Genomic DNA, 16,082 nt, shown 5'->3' with positions numbered 1-16,082 from the left:
CAACACATTCATGCTGAGTAACAACTATGGAATCAGTTCCTTGTCCCTGCCTGCACGGCTTGGGTTAGGTCTTCGGTATAACGTTATGGTAAGACGTCCCAATGATGGTTCAGTCAGGTTGGATGAAATGCAGTGCAGAAGATGACACAATACACATTGATGGGGACGCAGCAACCAGCACTCGTACACCTCTGGGGTTCAATTTACCTCCAGGGCACAACAGGAGGGCGTTTGAGCTGACCAGAGAGGCGTTGTTGGGTCAATCAGGGAGTAGGTCAGTGGGACCTTTCTGACCATGTGTTGGGATGCCCCTGTGATCTTAGAGGTGTCCACCACCCTCTGAAGCTTTGTTTCACTCCTCGCCTTAAGATTCCCAAACCAGGAGATCAGGAGGACATTTAAAGTTGATTCAATGAAAGATCTATAAAACAGAGGTTGAAGGGTGTAGTTCCTCAGTAAAAACAGTCTGACTCATGCTGTTAGGGTGACAGGAAAAGCATCGTGCTGTAGGGACCTTTTAGCTATTTAGCGACGTGCAAGATGTGTGAAATTAGAATGTCCAGCAACAAACTGACTGTTACATCACTTCCACACCAGTCCTTCGGTTCGTTTGGCCGTATATGCTGACTCCTTGACAGTAGATGGATTTGCTCGCCTTCCTTCAGGAAAATAATAAAATGAGGTGTTTCATTCTTATCCACTGAATGAGACTAAGAGTCAGACACAATCATTGTTGTACAATTAGTTACAACAAATATTTGCCTTCCTTTCCTGTTTGTTTTTAACAATCCAAACACCGCATTCTGTTATTGAGCCCCTATTATGCTTACAGATGCTGTATTGACATGTTATAAGGCATTCAATTCCCATTGGGAGACCTTGATACTGTATGGGTTACACTCTGAGGTCTGCTATCATTCTCAAGTGACACACAACGTTTCCCTTTTTACGAGTTAAATTATTTGAATTTAGATGCAACATATAGCTCACATATTACATTTAGATATACATATTACATTTAGACATATTACATTTAGATATACATATTACATTAGAGAGCTTTCATTTTGCTTTCAAATTCCACATCAGAATGCCCTGAGTGACACTCTGAGGTGGCCTGATGTCAATCACAAATGTATCATTTGTGATTAGGTTTGATGACCGTAATTACTCACACAATTGAAATACAATTTTCCCTGAAATACAGCTGGTATTTACTATAATCTTATTACATATATATATATATATATATCCATATATTTATATGTATTATTCACTGTTTCATTTGTTTAATTTATTAATGATTATTATTATTATTAGTAGTAGTAGTAGTAGCAGTAGTAATATGTGTTTTTCTCCATTATATATATCCATATACTTATATATATTTTGTTTTATTTAGGGTTTTTATTTACGTGTCAGACTGACTGACAAACTATGAATGAGCAACAGATAATTAATAAGTAATAATGGTGCAAATAATTCGGTAAATATTTCCCCCATCTCGCTCACGCCCCCCTTTTACCCCACCGTGCATTCTGGGAAATTGAGTTTATTATCGCTCAGGAAAGATGGCAGGCGTGCAGCCGCCACCCCTCCGGAGCCTGGATGATTTCCTCCTGAGCTCGGCCCGGTTCTCCGCGCCCGATGTGCGCGACCTGGACCGCTGGAACAACCGCATCATCAACAACCTGCTGTACTACCAGAGCAACTACCTGGTGTCCGCGCTGGGCCTCCTGCTCGTGGTAGGGTAAGTTGCATTCCCTGACGTGGTCACCCCGCCACCCCTGACCCTTTCTGTCTCTGTCGAAACGAACACACTGGAAGCCTGTCGTGAAGACTGTGGAAGTCCACAGTCTTCACGAGTGTGTTTCACGTTCTCCTGCAACATGACACAGACTTTAACAAATGAGAGAACAGACTTAAGCTACAGCAGCCTTTAGCTGATGCTAACGATGCTAACGTTCCTGTAGCCTGCTCTCCTTTGGAGAGGAAAGTGCTGAGTGAGGAAGAAGCACTCAGGGATTCGTCTTCAGTAAGAGTAGCCTCATACCCCTGTGTAGAAATACTCATTCAAATGTTTACCAAAGTAAAAGCACAGAAGTATTAACATCTAAATATACTGAAAGAACCAAACGTATAAGTAGTCACTCTGTAGAACAGAATGATATATATTGTTGAATCATAATTATTGACGCATTAATGTGTTCATCCCTTGAATGTTCCAGCTGGTACAGGTGGGGCTCATCATGTCGTGTGCTGTATATACTGCAGGGTAGCTGGTGGCTCGTGACTTGTCACCATTGCTGTTGGACTGTAGTGAACGATGGATTTCAGATGCAGCCTTCAGCGACTCTGTTAGTCCGTCTGGCCCAAGCGCGTTGGTTCTGACCAGGCGGCAACCTCGCCTCCGCCATTGAAGCCAATGAGGAAGTGTCTGAAAACGTTAGCTTTCATAGCAACTTCAGAATCAGTCCTAAAGCTAATCTCAGAGGCAGAACTGACTGAACGTGTCTTTTGTCTCTCAGGTACTGCCAGCCCTACCAGTTGCTGGTGGGGGCGACGGTGGTCACCTTGTTGTTCCTGGGCTTCGTCTGGGTCGCCGAGAACCAAGCTCCCATTCGCCGCTTCCGTAGAAACCACCCGACGATCGCCGTGTTGGCGATTCTCTCGGCCAGCTACCTCTTCGTGTCGGTGCTGGGAGGTGTGGCCGTGTTCCTGTTTGGGATCGCCTTCCCCATACTGAGTAAGACAGGAACACACGCATACATGGACACAGTACATACAGTACATACAGTACACGCAGTAACTACAGTACATACAGTACATACAGTACACACAGTAACTACAGTACATACAGTACACACAGTAACTACAGTACATACAGTACATACAGTGCATACATAGACACATTACATACAGTACATACAGTAACTACAGTACATACAGTGCATACATAGACACATTACATACAGTACATACAGTACATACATTACATACAGTACATACAGTACATACATTACATACATTGCATACAGTGCATACAGTACATACATTACATACATTGCATACAGTACATACATTACATACAGTGCATACAGTACATACAGTAACTACAGTACATGCAGTGCATACATAGACACATTACATACAGTACATACATTACATACAGTGCATACAGTGCATACAGTACATACAGTACATACAGTACATACAGTAACTACAGTACATACAGTGCATACATAGACACATTACATACAGTACATACATTACATACAGTACATACATTACATACATTGCATACAGTACATACAGTACATACATTGCATACAGTGCATACAGTACATACAGTGCATACAGTGCATACAGTGCATACAGTGCATACAGTACATACAGTAACTACAGTAACTACAGTGCATACAGTACATACAGTGCATACAGTGCATACAGTACATACAGTAACTACAGTGCATACAGTGCATACAGTAACTACAGTGCATACAGTACATACAGTACATACAGTGCATACAGTGCATACAGTGCATACATTACATACATTACATACATTACATACAGTACATACATTGCATACATTGCATACAGTGCATACAGTGCATACAGTGCATACATTACATACAGTGCATACAGTGCATACATTGCATACAGTGCATACAGTGCATACATTGCATACATTGCATACATTACATACAGTACATACATTACATACATTACACACATTACATACAGTGCATACAGTACATACATTACATACAGTACATACATTACATACAGTACATACAGTAACTACAGTACATACAGTGCATACAGTGCATACAGTACACACATTACACACAGTACACACATTACATACATTGCATACAGTGCATACATTACATACATTACATACAGTGCATACAGTACATACATTACATACAGTACATACAGTAACTACAGTACATACAGTGCATACAGTACACACATTACACACAGTACACACATTACATACAGTGCATACAGTGCATACATTACATACAGTGCATACATTACATACAGTACATACAGTGCATACAGTACATACAGTGCATACAGTACATACAGTGCATACAGTGCATACAGTACATACAGTGCATACATTGCATACATTACATACAGTGCATACAGTGCATACAGTACATACAGTACATACAGTGCATACAGTACATACAGTACATACAGTGCATACAGTGCATACAGTACATACAGTACATACATTACATACAGTGCATACATTACATACAGTGCATACAGTACATACAGTGCATACAGTACATAGTGTATACATTACATACATTACATACAGTACATACAGTACATACATTACATACAGTGCATACAGTACATACAGTACACACAGTACATACAGTACATACATAGACACATTACATACAGTACATACAGTACATACATTACATACATTACATACATTACATACAGTGCATACAGTACATACAGAGACACATTACATACAGTGCATACAGTACATACATTACATACATTACATACAGTGCATACAGTACATACAGAGACACATTACATACAGTGCATACAGTACATACAGTGCATACAGTACATACAGTGCATACAGTACATACAGTACATACATTGCATACAGTGCATACACTTACATACAGTGCATACAGTACATACAGAGACACATTACATACAGTGCATACAGTACATACAGTGCATACAGTGCATACAGTACATACAGTACATACAGTACATACATAGACACATTACATACAGTGCATACAGTACATACAGTACATACAGTGCATACAGTACATACAGTGCATACAGTACATACAGTACATACATAGACACATTACATACAGTACATACAGTACATACAGAGACACATTACATACAGTTCATACAGTACATACAGTTCATACAGTACATACAGTACATACAGTACATACATTACATAAAGTGCATACAGTACATACATATACACATTACATACAGTGCATACAGTTCATACAGTACATACAGTGCATACAGTACATACAGTGCATACAGTACATACAGTACATACAGTACATACATTAAATACAGTGCATACAGTACATACATTACATACATAGACACATTGCATACAGTGCATACAGTACATACAGTGCATACAGTACATACAGTGCATACAGTACATACAGTACATACAGAGACACATTACATACAGTGCATACAGTGCATACAGTACATACATTACATACAGTGCATACATTACATACATTACATAAAGTGCATACAGTACATACAGTACAAACAGTACATACAGTACATACATTACATAAAGTACATACAGTGCATACAGTACATACATATACACATTACATACAGTACATACAGTACATACAGTACATACATAGACACATTACACACAGTACATACATTACATAAAGTACATACAGTACAATCATAGACACATTACATACAGTACACACATTACATACAGTACACACATTACATACATTACATACAGTACATACAGTAAATACATAGACACATTACATACAGTAGACACATTACATACAGTACACACAGTACATACATTACATACAGTACATACAGTACATACATAGACACATTACATACATTACATACATTACATACAGTGCATACAGTACATACATTACACACAGTGCATACAGTACATACAGTACATACATAGACACATTACATACAGTACATACAGTACATACAAAGGCAAGGCAAGTTTATTTGTATAGCACATTTCAACAACAAGGTAATTCAAAGTGCTTCACATAAAACCATTAAAAGCATCAAAACATAAGGCAAAAGAAAAGGAGATTTAAAAACAATTAAGAACATTCATTAAAACATAAAAAAAACAGTGCAAGAAATAAAATGCAGTAGTAAAATGCAGAAATGCAGGAAATTGATGAATATATTATTTGAACGTGGTTCAATTAAAGGAAGCAGCAAACAGAAAGGTCTTCAATCTTGATTTAAATGAGCTGAGGGTCTCAGCAGACCTGCAGCTTTCTGGGACTTTGTTCCAGATATGTGGAGCAGAAAAACTGAACGCTGCTTCTCCATGTTTAGTTCTGACTCTGGGAACAGAAAGTCGACCGGTCCCAGACGACCTGAGGGGTCGGGATGGTTCATAAGGTAGCAGCAGATCAGAGATGTATTTTGGCCCTAAACCATTCAGTGCTTTGTAAACCAACATCAGGATTTTAAAGTCAATTCTTTGTTGGACAGGAAGCCAGTGCAAAGACCTCAGAACTGGAGTGATGTGATCCACCCTCCTGGTCTTAGTGAGGACTCGAGCTGCAGCGTTCTGAATCAGCTGCAGCTTTCTGACGGACTTTTTACAGAGACCTGTAAACACACCGTTACAGTAGTCCAGTCTGCTGAAGATAAATGCATGGACAAGTTTTTCCAAATCCTGTTGAGACATAAGTCCTCTAATCCTTGATATAGTCTTCAGGTGTCTTGATGAGGCTGTTCAGGTTGAGGTCTGAATCCATAACTACACCTAGATTTCTGGCTTGGTTTGTGGGTTTTAACATCAGTGATTGAAGCTGAGCGGTGATTTTCAATTGTTCGTCCTTGGTACCAAAAACAATTACTTCTGTTTTATCTTTGTTTAATTGAAGAAAAGTCTGGCACATCCAGTTGATTTGTTCAATGCAGTTACCCAGCCCTTGTATGGGATTATAGTCCCCTGGTGACATAGTTATGTAGATTTGTGTGTCGTGTGCATAATTATGATAACACACTTTGTTGCTTTCCATAATCTGAGCTCGTGGAAGCATGTAGATGTTGAACAGAAGAGGCCCCAGTATTGAACCTTGGGGAACACCACATGTCATTTTAGTCAGCTCTGATGTGTAATCAGCCACAGACACAAAGTATTCTCGGCCCTTCAAGTAGGATTCAAACCAGTTAAGTGCTGTGCCAGAGAGTCCCACCCAGATGTTTAGTCTTTCTAGGAGTATGGCATGGTCGACCGTGTCGAATGCAGCACTGAGATCCAGTAACACTAAGACTGAACTTCTGCCATTGTCTATGTTTAAGTGGATGTCGTTGAAAACCTTAACAAGAGCAGTTTCAGTGCTGTGGTGCTGTCGAAAGCCTGACTGGAAAACATCAAAGCAGTTATTTACGGCCAAGAAGTCGGTCAGCTGTTGGAAAACCGCTTTTTCAATTATTTTACTTAAAAATGGGAGGTTTGATATTGGCCTATAATTTTTCATCGTTGTGGAGTCTAAACTAGCCTTCTTTAGGAGCGGTTCAATAACTGCAGTTTTTAGGGCTTGTGGGAAGACACCTGAGAGAAGGAATGTGTTTACTAGTTGTAAGAGATCAGTGGTCATGCAGTTTGAAATGTTTTTGAAAAAGTGTGTTGGTAGAATATCCAAGCAGCAGGAGGATGACTTCAGATGTTGTATAATGTCTTCTAGGCTTCTACGGTCGATTGAATGAAATTGTGTCATGATATTTGAATGGATGTTATTCAGCGATCGGGACAACACATATCCTGTGGTTGATGTGGAGGCACTGACTGCTTGTCTAATTTTCTGAATTTTGTCAGTAAAAAAGGAGGCAAATTGATTGCATGCCCAGGTGGATTGGAGTTCAGCAGCTACCGACACCGGAGGGTTTGTTAGCCTGTCGACGGTAGCAAGTAAGGCGCGTGTATTGTTCTTGTTTTTGGTTATGATGTCAGAGAAGAATGACTGCCTTGCATTTCTAAGTTCCAAATTATAATTGCGAAGTCTCTCTTTATAGATGTCACAGTGAACCTGGAGATTAGTTTTTCGCCACCTGCGCTCAGCTTTCCGACACTCTCGTTTCTCCATTTTGACCAGCGTAGCATTTCTCCAAGGAGATCTTTGCTTACCCGAGACAACCTTCACTTTAGTGGGTGCAATGGCATCAATAATATTTTTAACTTTAAAATTGAAGCCATCTACAAGCTCATTGACTGAGAGGCAAGAGAGGGCTGGTGTGGAGGAGAACTTCTGAATAAATAGTTCACTGGTGTTTTCAGAGATGTAACGCTTTGTCACAACCTTGGTTTGGACATTTGTGTGCAAGGAGATTGCACTCTCAAAGAAAACACAGAAATGATCAGAGAGTGCAACATCAGTCACAGCAACCTTGGAAATGTTTACACCTTTGGTGATGATTAGGTCCAGAGTGTACCCCCTGTTGTGGGTGGGTCCTGTCACATGCTGAGTCAGATCATAGTTATCAGATCATAGTGATCATAGTTAAGAAACAATAGTAAACATGCAAACTTTTGTAAAACAGTACATACGGTGCATACAGTACATACAGTGCATACGGTGCATACAGTACATACAGTACATACATTACATACAGTACATACAGTACATACAGTGCATACAGTACATACAGTACATACGGCACATACATTACATACAGTACATATGGTGCATACAGTACATACAGTACATACAGTGCATACAGTACATACGGTACATACGGTGCATACGGTGCATACGGTACATACAATGCATACGGTGCATACATTACATACAGTACATACGGTACATACATTACATACAGTACATATGGTGCATACAGTACATACAGTGCATACAGTACATACAGTACATATAGTGCATACAGTACATACAGTGCATACAGTACATACAGTACATACATTGCATACAGTACATACGGTACATACTGTGCACACGGTGCATACGGTGCATACGGTACATACAATACATACGGTGCATACGGTGCATACATTACATACAGTACATACAGTACATATAGTGCATACAGTACATACAGTGCATACAGTGCATACATTGCATACAGTGCACACGGTACATACGGTGCACACGGTGCATACGGTGCATACAGTACATACAATACATACAGTGCATACGGTACATACATTACATACAGTACATATGGTGCATACAGTGCATACAGTACATATAGTGCATATAGTGCATACAGTGCATACAGTACATACAGTACATACATTGCATACAGTACATACAGTGCATACGGTGCATACAGTACATACAGTACATACGGTGCATACGGTGCATACAGTACATACAGTGCATACAGTATACACAGTGCACACAGTACACACAGTGCATACAGTATACACAGTGCATACAGTGCACACAGTGCATACAGTACATACAGTGCATACAGTACATACAGTACACACAGTGCATACAGTGCATACAGTATACACAGTGCATACAGTACATACATTACATACAGTGCATACAGTACATACATTACATACAGTACATACATTACATACGGTGCATACAGTACATACAGTACATACATTACATACAGTGCATACAGTACATACAGTACATACATTACATACAGTGCATACAGTACATACATTACATACAGTGCATACAGTACATACAGCACACACATTACATACAGTGCATACATTACATACGGTACATACATTACATATGGTAAATAAGGTGCATACAGTACATACAGTACATACGGTACATACATTACATATGGTAAATAAGGTGCATACAGTACATACAGTACATACAGTGCATACAGTACATACATTACATATGGTACATACGGTGCATACAGTACATACAGTACACACATTACATACAGTGCATACAGTACATACAGTGCATACGGTACATACAGTGCATACAGTGCATACATTACATACAGTGCATACAGTACATACATTACATACAGTGCATACAGTGCACACAGTGCATACATTACATACAGTACATACATTACATACAGTGCATACAGTGCATACATTACATACAGTGCATACAGTACATACAGTACATACAGTGCATACAGTACATACAGTACATACATTACATACAGTACATACAGTGCATACAGTACATACAGTACATACATTACATACATTACATACAGTACATACAGTGCATACAGTACATACAGTGCATACAGTACATACATTACATACATTACATACATTACATACGGTGCATACAGTACATACGGTACATACATTACATACAGTGCATACAGTACATACATTACATACAGTACATACATTACATACAGTGCATACAGTACATACAGTACATACATTACATACAGTACATACGGTACATACATTACATACAGTACATACAGTACATACATTACATACAGTACATACATTACATACATTACATACAGTGCATACAGTACATACAGTACATACATTACATACAGTGCATACAGTACATACAGTACACACATTACATACAGTGCATACATTACATACAGTACACACATTACATACAGTGCATACAGTACACGCATTACATACAGTGCATACAGTACATACATTACATACAGTACATACATTACATACAGTACATACAGTGCACACGGTACACACATTACATACGGTACATACATTACATATGGTACATACGGTGCATACAGTACATACAGTACACACATTACATACGGTGCATACAGTACATACGGTGCATACAGTACATACAGTGCATACGGTACATACGGTGCATACAGTGCATACAGTGCATACAGTACATACGGTGCATACAGTACATACGGTGCATACAGTACATACAGTGCATACAGTACATACATTACATACAGTGCATACAGTGCATACAGTGCTTACAGTGCACACAGTACATACAGTGCATACAGTACATACAGTGCACACATACCACACCACAGCATGAACTCAGTGTTCATCAGCCCACTTTTCATTTGCTTTTGCTTTGCAGTTGGAGCATGACGACTGCATTGTGTGCAACATACAGACACAGAAGCTGACTTGCGTTCCTTAGCAACCAAAGCTAACCAAGCGACGGAAGTTGCGAGTGAGAATGAGTTAGTTGGACATGACGGTTGTGGAATTGGTGTTATACAGCGCATAATACTGAATTCATCAAGATAACGAGTACACATTTGCATTAACAGCACATTAACTGGAGCAGGTCAAACACCAGGGAGCCTCCTAAGACATGATGAAATATACCTCTCAGACATTTCTAATATGAACCTGGGTCCTCTGAGGGACATAAAGACTCAGGCAGCATCTGAGAGATGATGGTGATGTGAGTAATGAACCCATCCCCTCTTCCCTTCTGTGTGCAGTGGTTCTGGTCCATGCGTCGGTGAGGCTGCGCAGCCTGAAGAACAAGCTGGAGAACAAACTCGAGAGCATCGGCCTGAAGAGGACACCCATGGGACTCCTGTTGGAGGCCCTGGGACAGGAACAGGAGGCTGGATCCTAGAGGGGCAAGAGGAAGATGAGATGGGGGGGGGAGAGAAATGGAAGTGAGGTGGGTGGAGGACGGGACATAGGAGAAGGAGTGAAGAGGAAGTATAAAGTATAAAGTAGTTGAAGTATAAAGAGAGTCAGGAACAAATGGAGTAAGCAGGCGCTTGGGGAAAGGACAGATGAACAGGTGAGAACTCATCATAACAAACTAAACGATGGAATCCTCTCCGATATGCTTTTGCACTAGAAGCACACATTGTTTCATTTGTTTGGACGCGATACAGTTGTGTGTTGACTGTAAGTGTGCAGCGTCGGAGCCGTCTGGGCATATTCCCATCGACACAGTGACGTGCTCCTTTCTTCTCATCCTCAAACTCTAGTCTGAACGGTCTGCGCTCCGTCCCAACGCCTGTGGAGCTGTGACGTCACGCCAGGGAGAAGTCAACAGATTCCGACATTCGTCATCATTTAACGTTAAAAGGTTCAACGTCGTGAAATAAAAGTAGAATGTGCGGCTCTCCAGCCGGTGCTTCAAAACACATGCAGTTATGGACTCACAGGTTATGTTTCATTGTCCTTCCAATAAGCACGTTCATGCATTGAGTGCTTATTGATAAGAAGACCTGGAAGTTAAGGCCATCCACATCTCTCATTGTGTCACGTTAAAGCTGACTGGCCTGTTTACTGCCACGGTTAAAATATCATCTCATTACTTTGTTCTTGAAACAGTATTATTATTGTTACTTAATTATTCTAATCTTACAACTTTTCTCCTTTAAGATGTCCGATTGTATTCTGACTTCATCTTCAACTATTTATTTTATGGAAAATTACAATACATACAATACATTTCATGTATCAACTATTTCCTCAACATATGATGATATTCCTGTTTTATGTAGAAAAACGACTACTTTTCACCTTTTTCTCAGAATATTACAACCCTACAATGTTCGTTTCCCCCATAAATTAGAACTTTATTTTCATAACTTTACAGCACTTTTCTCAAAATAAATGATCTTAATCTCTGAAGAAGAAAACGAAGCGGCTCCTTCAGTCTCAGACTCTGTGGAGTGTAACAGAGTGGAGGAAACACACGAGTCATTTCAGTGTTGACCAGCCCTCCACTGCTGGCAGCTGGGAGAAGCTCTACTGGAGCAATGAATGACTTTGAACTTCCCCTTAAATCCCTTTATAACCTAAATCCTCGTTACCATGGACAACCACTCACCGAGTGTGTTGCCTCCACTTGTGGTAGCTGCAGTTGTCTCTTTGTCACTCACTCCCGGTTGTTAGCCATGCTAGCGATGTTGGTCAATCATTCCACCACTTGGGTCCAAAGTGAAATGTCTCCACCAATGCTGGGTGGGTGGAGTTTGGTTCCAGATGTTGGTGGTGCCCAGAGGAAGAGGTGACCTGACACAGCTGATCCTCTGACTTGTCCTCTAGCGGCACCGTGAGCTCACAGCGTTCTGATTATCCAATGAAGTATTTGACCATCTAATCCGGCCATGCTTTATGAATATACGAAGATGGTGAACATGCTGAACAATGTAGCTAACTAATGATCAGCACGTTGTCATTGCAAGCATATTAGCCATCTGACATTAACATTTAGCTCACAGCCCTATTCCCCAGAATAACGCTTCATACAGCCTCACAGCGCCCGCTAGCATGGCTGAAGACGCTTAATCTTCTTATTTATTCATTATTATTTTTCTATGTTGAAGAGTGACTGAAGAGTCCACAGTTGCCATCACCTAAGTCAGTACAATGGGTGGTTCCTTGCTCTGTAGACATGACGTAGGACAGCTGTACTCTGAAGGAAGACATGGTTGAAAGACAGCCTTGTTTTTTAAGCTAACGAAGATTTAGAAGGATATTTAAAAAGGGTTTGTCAGCAGTTTTATCGCTACTGATGGTGCAGCCTAGACGAAAGCTGAGTGAAGGTATGAGACTAATCGTATGCAGTGTTGCTTTGGTTGAACCAGACATGAAGACGTGAAGTGTTCTATACACCTGTATGTGCCAACCTTCCTCTGCATTCATGTTTCCTTCTCTGTTACTTTCATTCCTCGGACGGTTTCACAGATTCTTTGCCGTTTCGTCCAAGTTTGTGAAATTGACTGAACATAACATCAGCAAAGCATTTATTAAGATGCAGAAGATGCCAGCTTTTGTTTTTATGTATATGCAGTTTTTGATAATTAAGTATGTTGCTGACAATTGAAAGTTGGTTCGCCTCAGTGCCCTGCAGGAACAACCCGATTGTCTTATTGTGCTATGTGTGCCATTGTAGTTTTCATATTTGTCCTGTACAGTTATGTTTTGGACATTCAGCTGACAGACTCGTCCAGAGGGAACATGGCTGTTCTGGGGCTTGAACACGTGACTCCGCTGTTGATTGGCTCTCTAGCTGCTATCTGCAGTTTGTCTTGGCACAGCATCACCAACGATTCAGGAAACACACCTGAATCTGAGCAGAAGGAATTGCTGTTTGGTCTCCTCTGTAACTCCCAAGGATTCGCTGCTTTACTACAACGTACGTAAGGGAACGGTTCTGTGTACCTTTAACTCGCTTTACAGCTGATGATTCTCAATATTCTGTGTTTCCTTCCATTCAGCTAAATGTTTGCATTTTGAATCTACAACTCCATGTATTTGACTGTTTTGCCAAAAGCTGGTAATGACATGTATTTAAAATGTCTTTTTCTAAATAAAACAAGAATGCTGTACAGCAGTGGATTATCTATCTATGTAGCAGCTTGTTTGTTTGCATGAAATGTACAATACAGTTACTATTAGAACGATTATTGTTGTTAATAATAAACACACCGTCCAAACACTGAATAGTGTTGTTATTGTCACCCTGTATCATTAGTATCATCCTCATTATGATGTGATATATTGTCATTTGCTCTTGGGTACTTTCACTTGAATATGACTGAAAGCATAACTCTGCTGTGATGGAGTGAGGCTGCACTTTGAGTCAGTAGGTCTGAATAGCTCTTAAAAATAGATCACTAATATTTCTTATTCAAACACTCATGCAGACTCCTCCTAACACGCACAAACGCACGCACGCGCTCAGTTTTCTTTTCCAGGGAGGCGTGCCCTTACGTCATCACTGGGTGTCGCTTTAAATAGTCCCACCCTCCCGGTGTGACCGGAGAACAGACTGAGACCGGGACAGAGTAACACGCGCTGCCGAACACTCTGAACTGGTAAGACTCATTCATATAATATTCATATCACATTATGAACAACTGTACGCTGATCCATGAACACGTCACTCCACAAAGTGCTGTTTAGTTCTGTGGCAGTAGCTCAAAGGTGGGCTGTTGATATGTCATCGCGAGTGGAATGACTGTATTATCCCGCGCATGCGCCGACAGCAGCTGTGTGTGTGTATGTTGACTCAGCAGTCCAAACGTTGCGGATCTTCCTCGTTATAAATAGGAGATCATCAGGGATGAAAAACATTGTGTAACCTGTTGCTCTCCTTCATATTCTCACGCGGGGACCATCAGGGAACACGAATGATAATGATAATAATAATAATCATGCATTCAGCTGAATTACAGAATATTGTATTTTTTCTGTATTATATTATATCAATGCATGCCGTGGTCCTTTACTCCGCTCCACTTATCTGAGAGTTTATTGATTCGTCTAGTCGCAGTGAATTCAAAACATTGAATTAACTTCACCTCCTCCAACGACAACAACATGCTACTGACACATTAATGCACCTTCAATGATAATAATAATCTGCAACAGTACAGCACACACAGGGGCTACTTTTGTTTATCACGAGTACTGAATGTAAGCCGACAACACACACTACTAGATTATATGTATGAAATATGAGTATTAGTTGGTGTTGAATAGTTCCAGTCAGCTGTTCCACTGCAGCCTCTGTCAACAGGTTACCACAGCACGAAGGGAGGGAGAGACAGGGAGAGACAGGGAGAGACAGGGAGAGACAGGGAGAGACAGGGAGAGACAGGGAGAGACAGGGAGAGACAGGGAGGATGAGCTGATATTTGTAGTGTCGTTATTACTGATACAGCTGTGCCACTCTTATTGTGCTGTAGCAGTAGTGGTCATATTAGCAACTAGAAATGTGCGTGCAGTAGAGTGCAGCTCTCCGCCAGGTGTGTCTGCGACGACCCCCGCTGTGTGACAGAATGAATACAACCCACAACTAGCTCATCCTCCCGACAACACACCAATGGGACCGGCTCGAAGCTGTCATAGAAGACAAGTCCTGTTCAGTGACTTCTAACTAACCCTTTCAGAAATGTACAAACCTAGCCCGGCTAACGTTGACTCAGCTAGTGCTAGAGTTCACATGACCTTATTGATCCGCTTGCTTTGGTAATCTACGCCACTGCCTTCTTGCTAACTGCCCAGTGGGCGTTTCCATTTGGAAAAAAACAAAAGAACGCAGATGGATTCAACCTTTGATTGCAGACCTTTGTACTGAGTTCGGAACATTAAGTATATCAACATCACAAATGATATTTGCTTTGACGTGTGTACTATTTGTGCCGTGCTGTCAGTCCTCTGTTCTGAAGTAAGCTGCTCTCTTTCATTATCAGCAAGAAACGTTGTGTGAAGGTTTCCGTGAAGAGCAACAAGGATTTCTCGGAGGAACCGGAATTTCACTGTCAATCTGTGTTTCTAAACATTTGGATCCCAATCAGTCCTGGTGAGAGAAGAGTTCCTTCTTTTACACTGAGCAGTTGGTCCAAACTGTGTATGTCTTGTTTAGAAGTACATTTTTAAG

General features: G+C 40.6%; 1 protein-coding gene across 2 annotated transcripts; it reads left to right on the top strand.

The window, feature by feature from the left end:
* Positions 1-1,571: 1,571 nt before the first annotated feature.
* On the top strand, positions 1,572-14,140 carry praf2 (PRA1 domain family, member 2; the record flags this gene model as incomplete). 2 transcript variants are annotated; one of them, XR_013772485.1, is made up of 4 exons in its annotated part: positions 1,572-1,750; positions 2,529-2,746; positions 11,164-11,477; positions 11,671-14,140. XR_013772485.1 is itself a non-coding variant. In XM_079281207.1 (3 exons), the coding sequence occupies 3 exons, from the start codon at positions 1,572-1,574 to the stop codon at positions 11,301-11,303; spliced, it is 537 nt and encodes a 178-aa protein (XP_079137333.1). In that variant the 3' UTR covers positions 11,304-14,140. The 2 variants fall into 2 exon arrangements, 1 of the variants encoding a protein (XP_079137333.1); XM_079281207.1 differs by having other exon boundaries at positions 11,164-14,140.
* Positions 14,141-16,082: the final 1,942 nt, after the last annotated feature.

This window comes from Melanostigma gelatinosum, assembly GCF_949748355.1.
Source record: "Melanostigma gelatinosum genome assembly, chromosome: 13".
In the NCBI taxonomy this organism is placed as follows: Eukaryota; Metazoa; Chordata; class Actinopteri; order Perciformes; family Zoarcidae; genus Melanostigma; species Melanostigma gelatinosum.
Note: the sequence above shows the minus strand (reverse complement) of the source record. Positions and strands in the feature narration are given on the sequence as shown.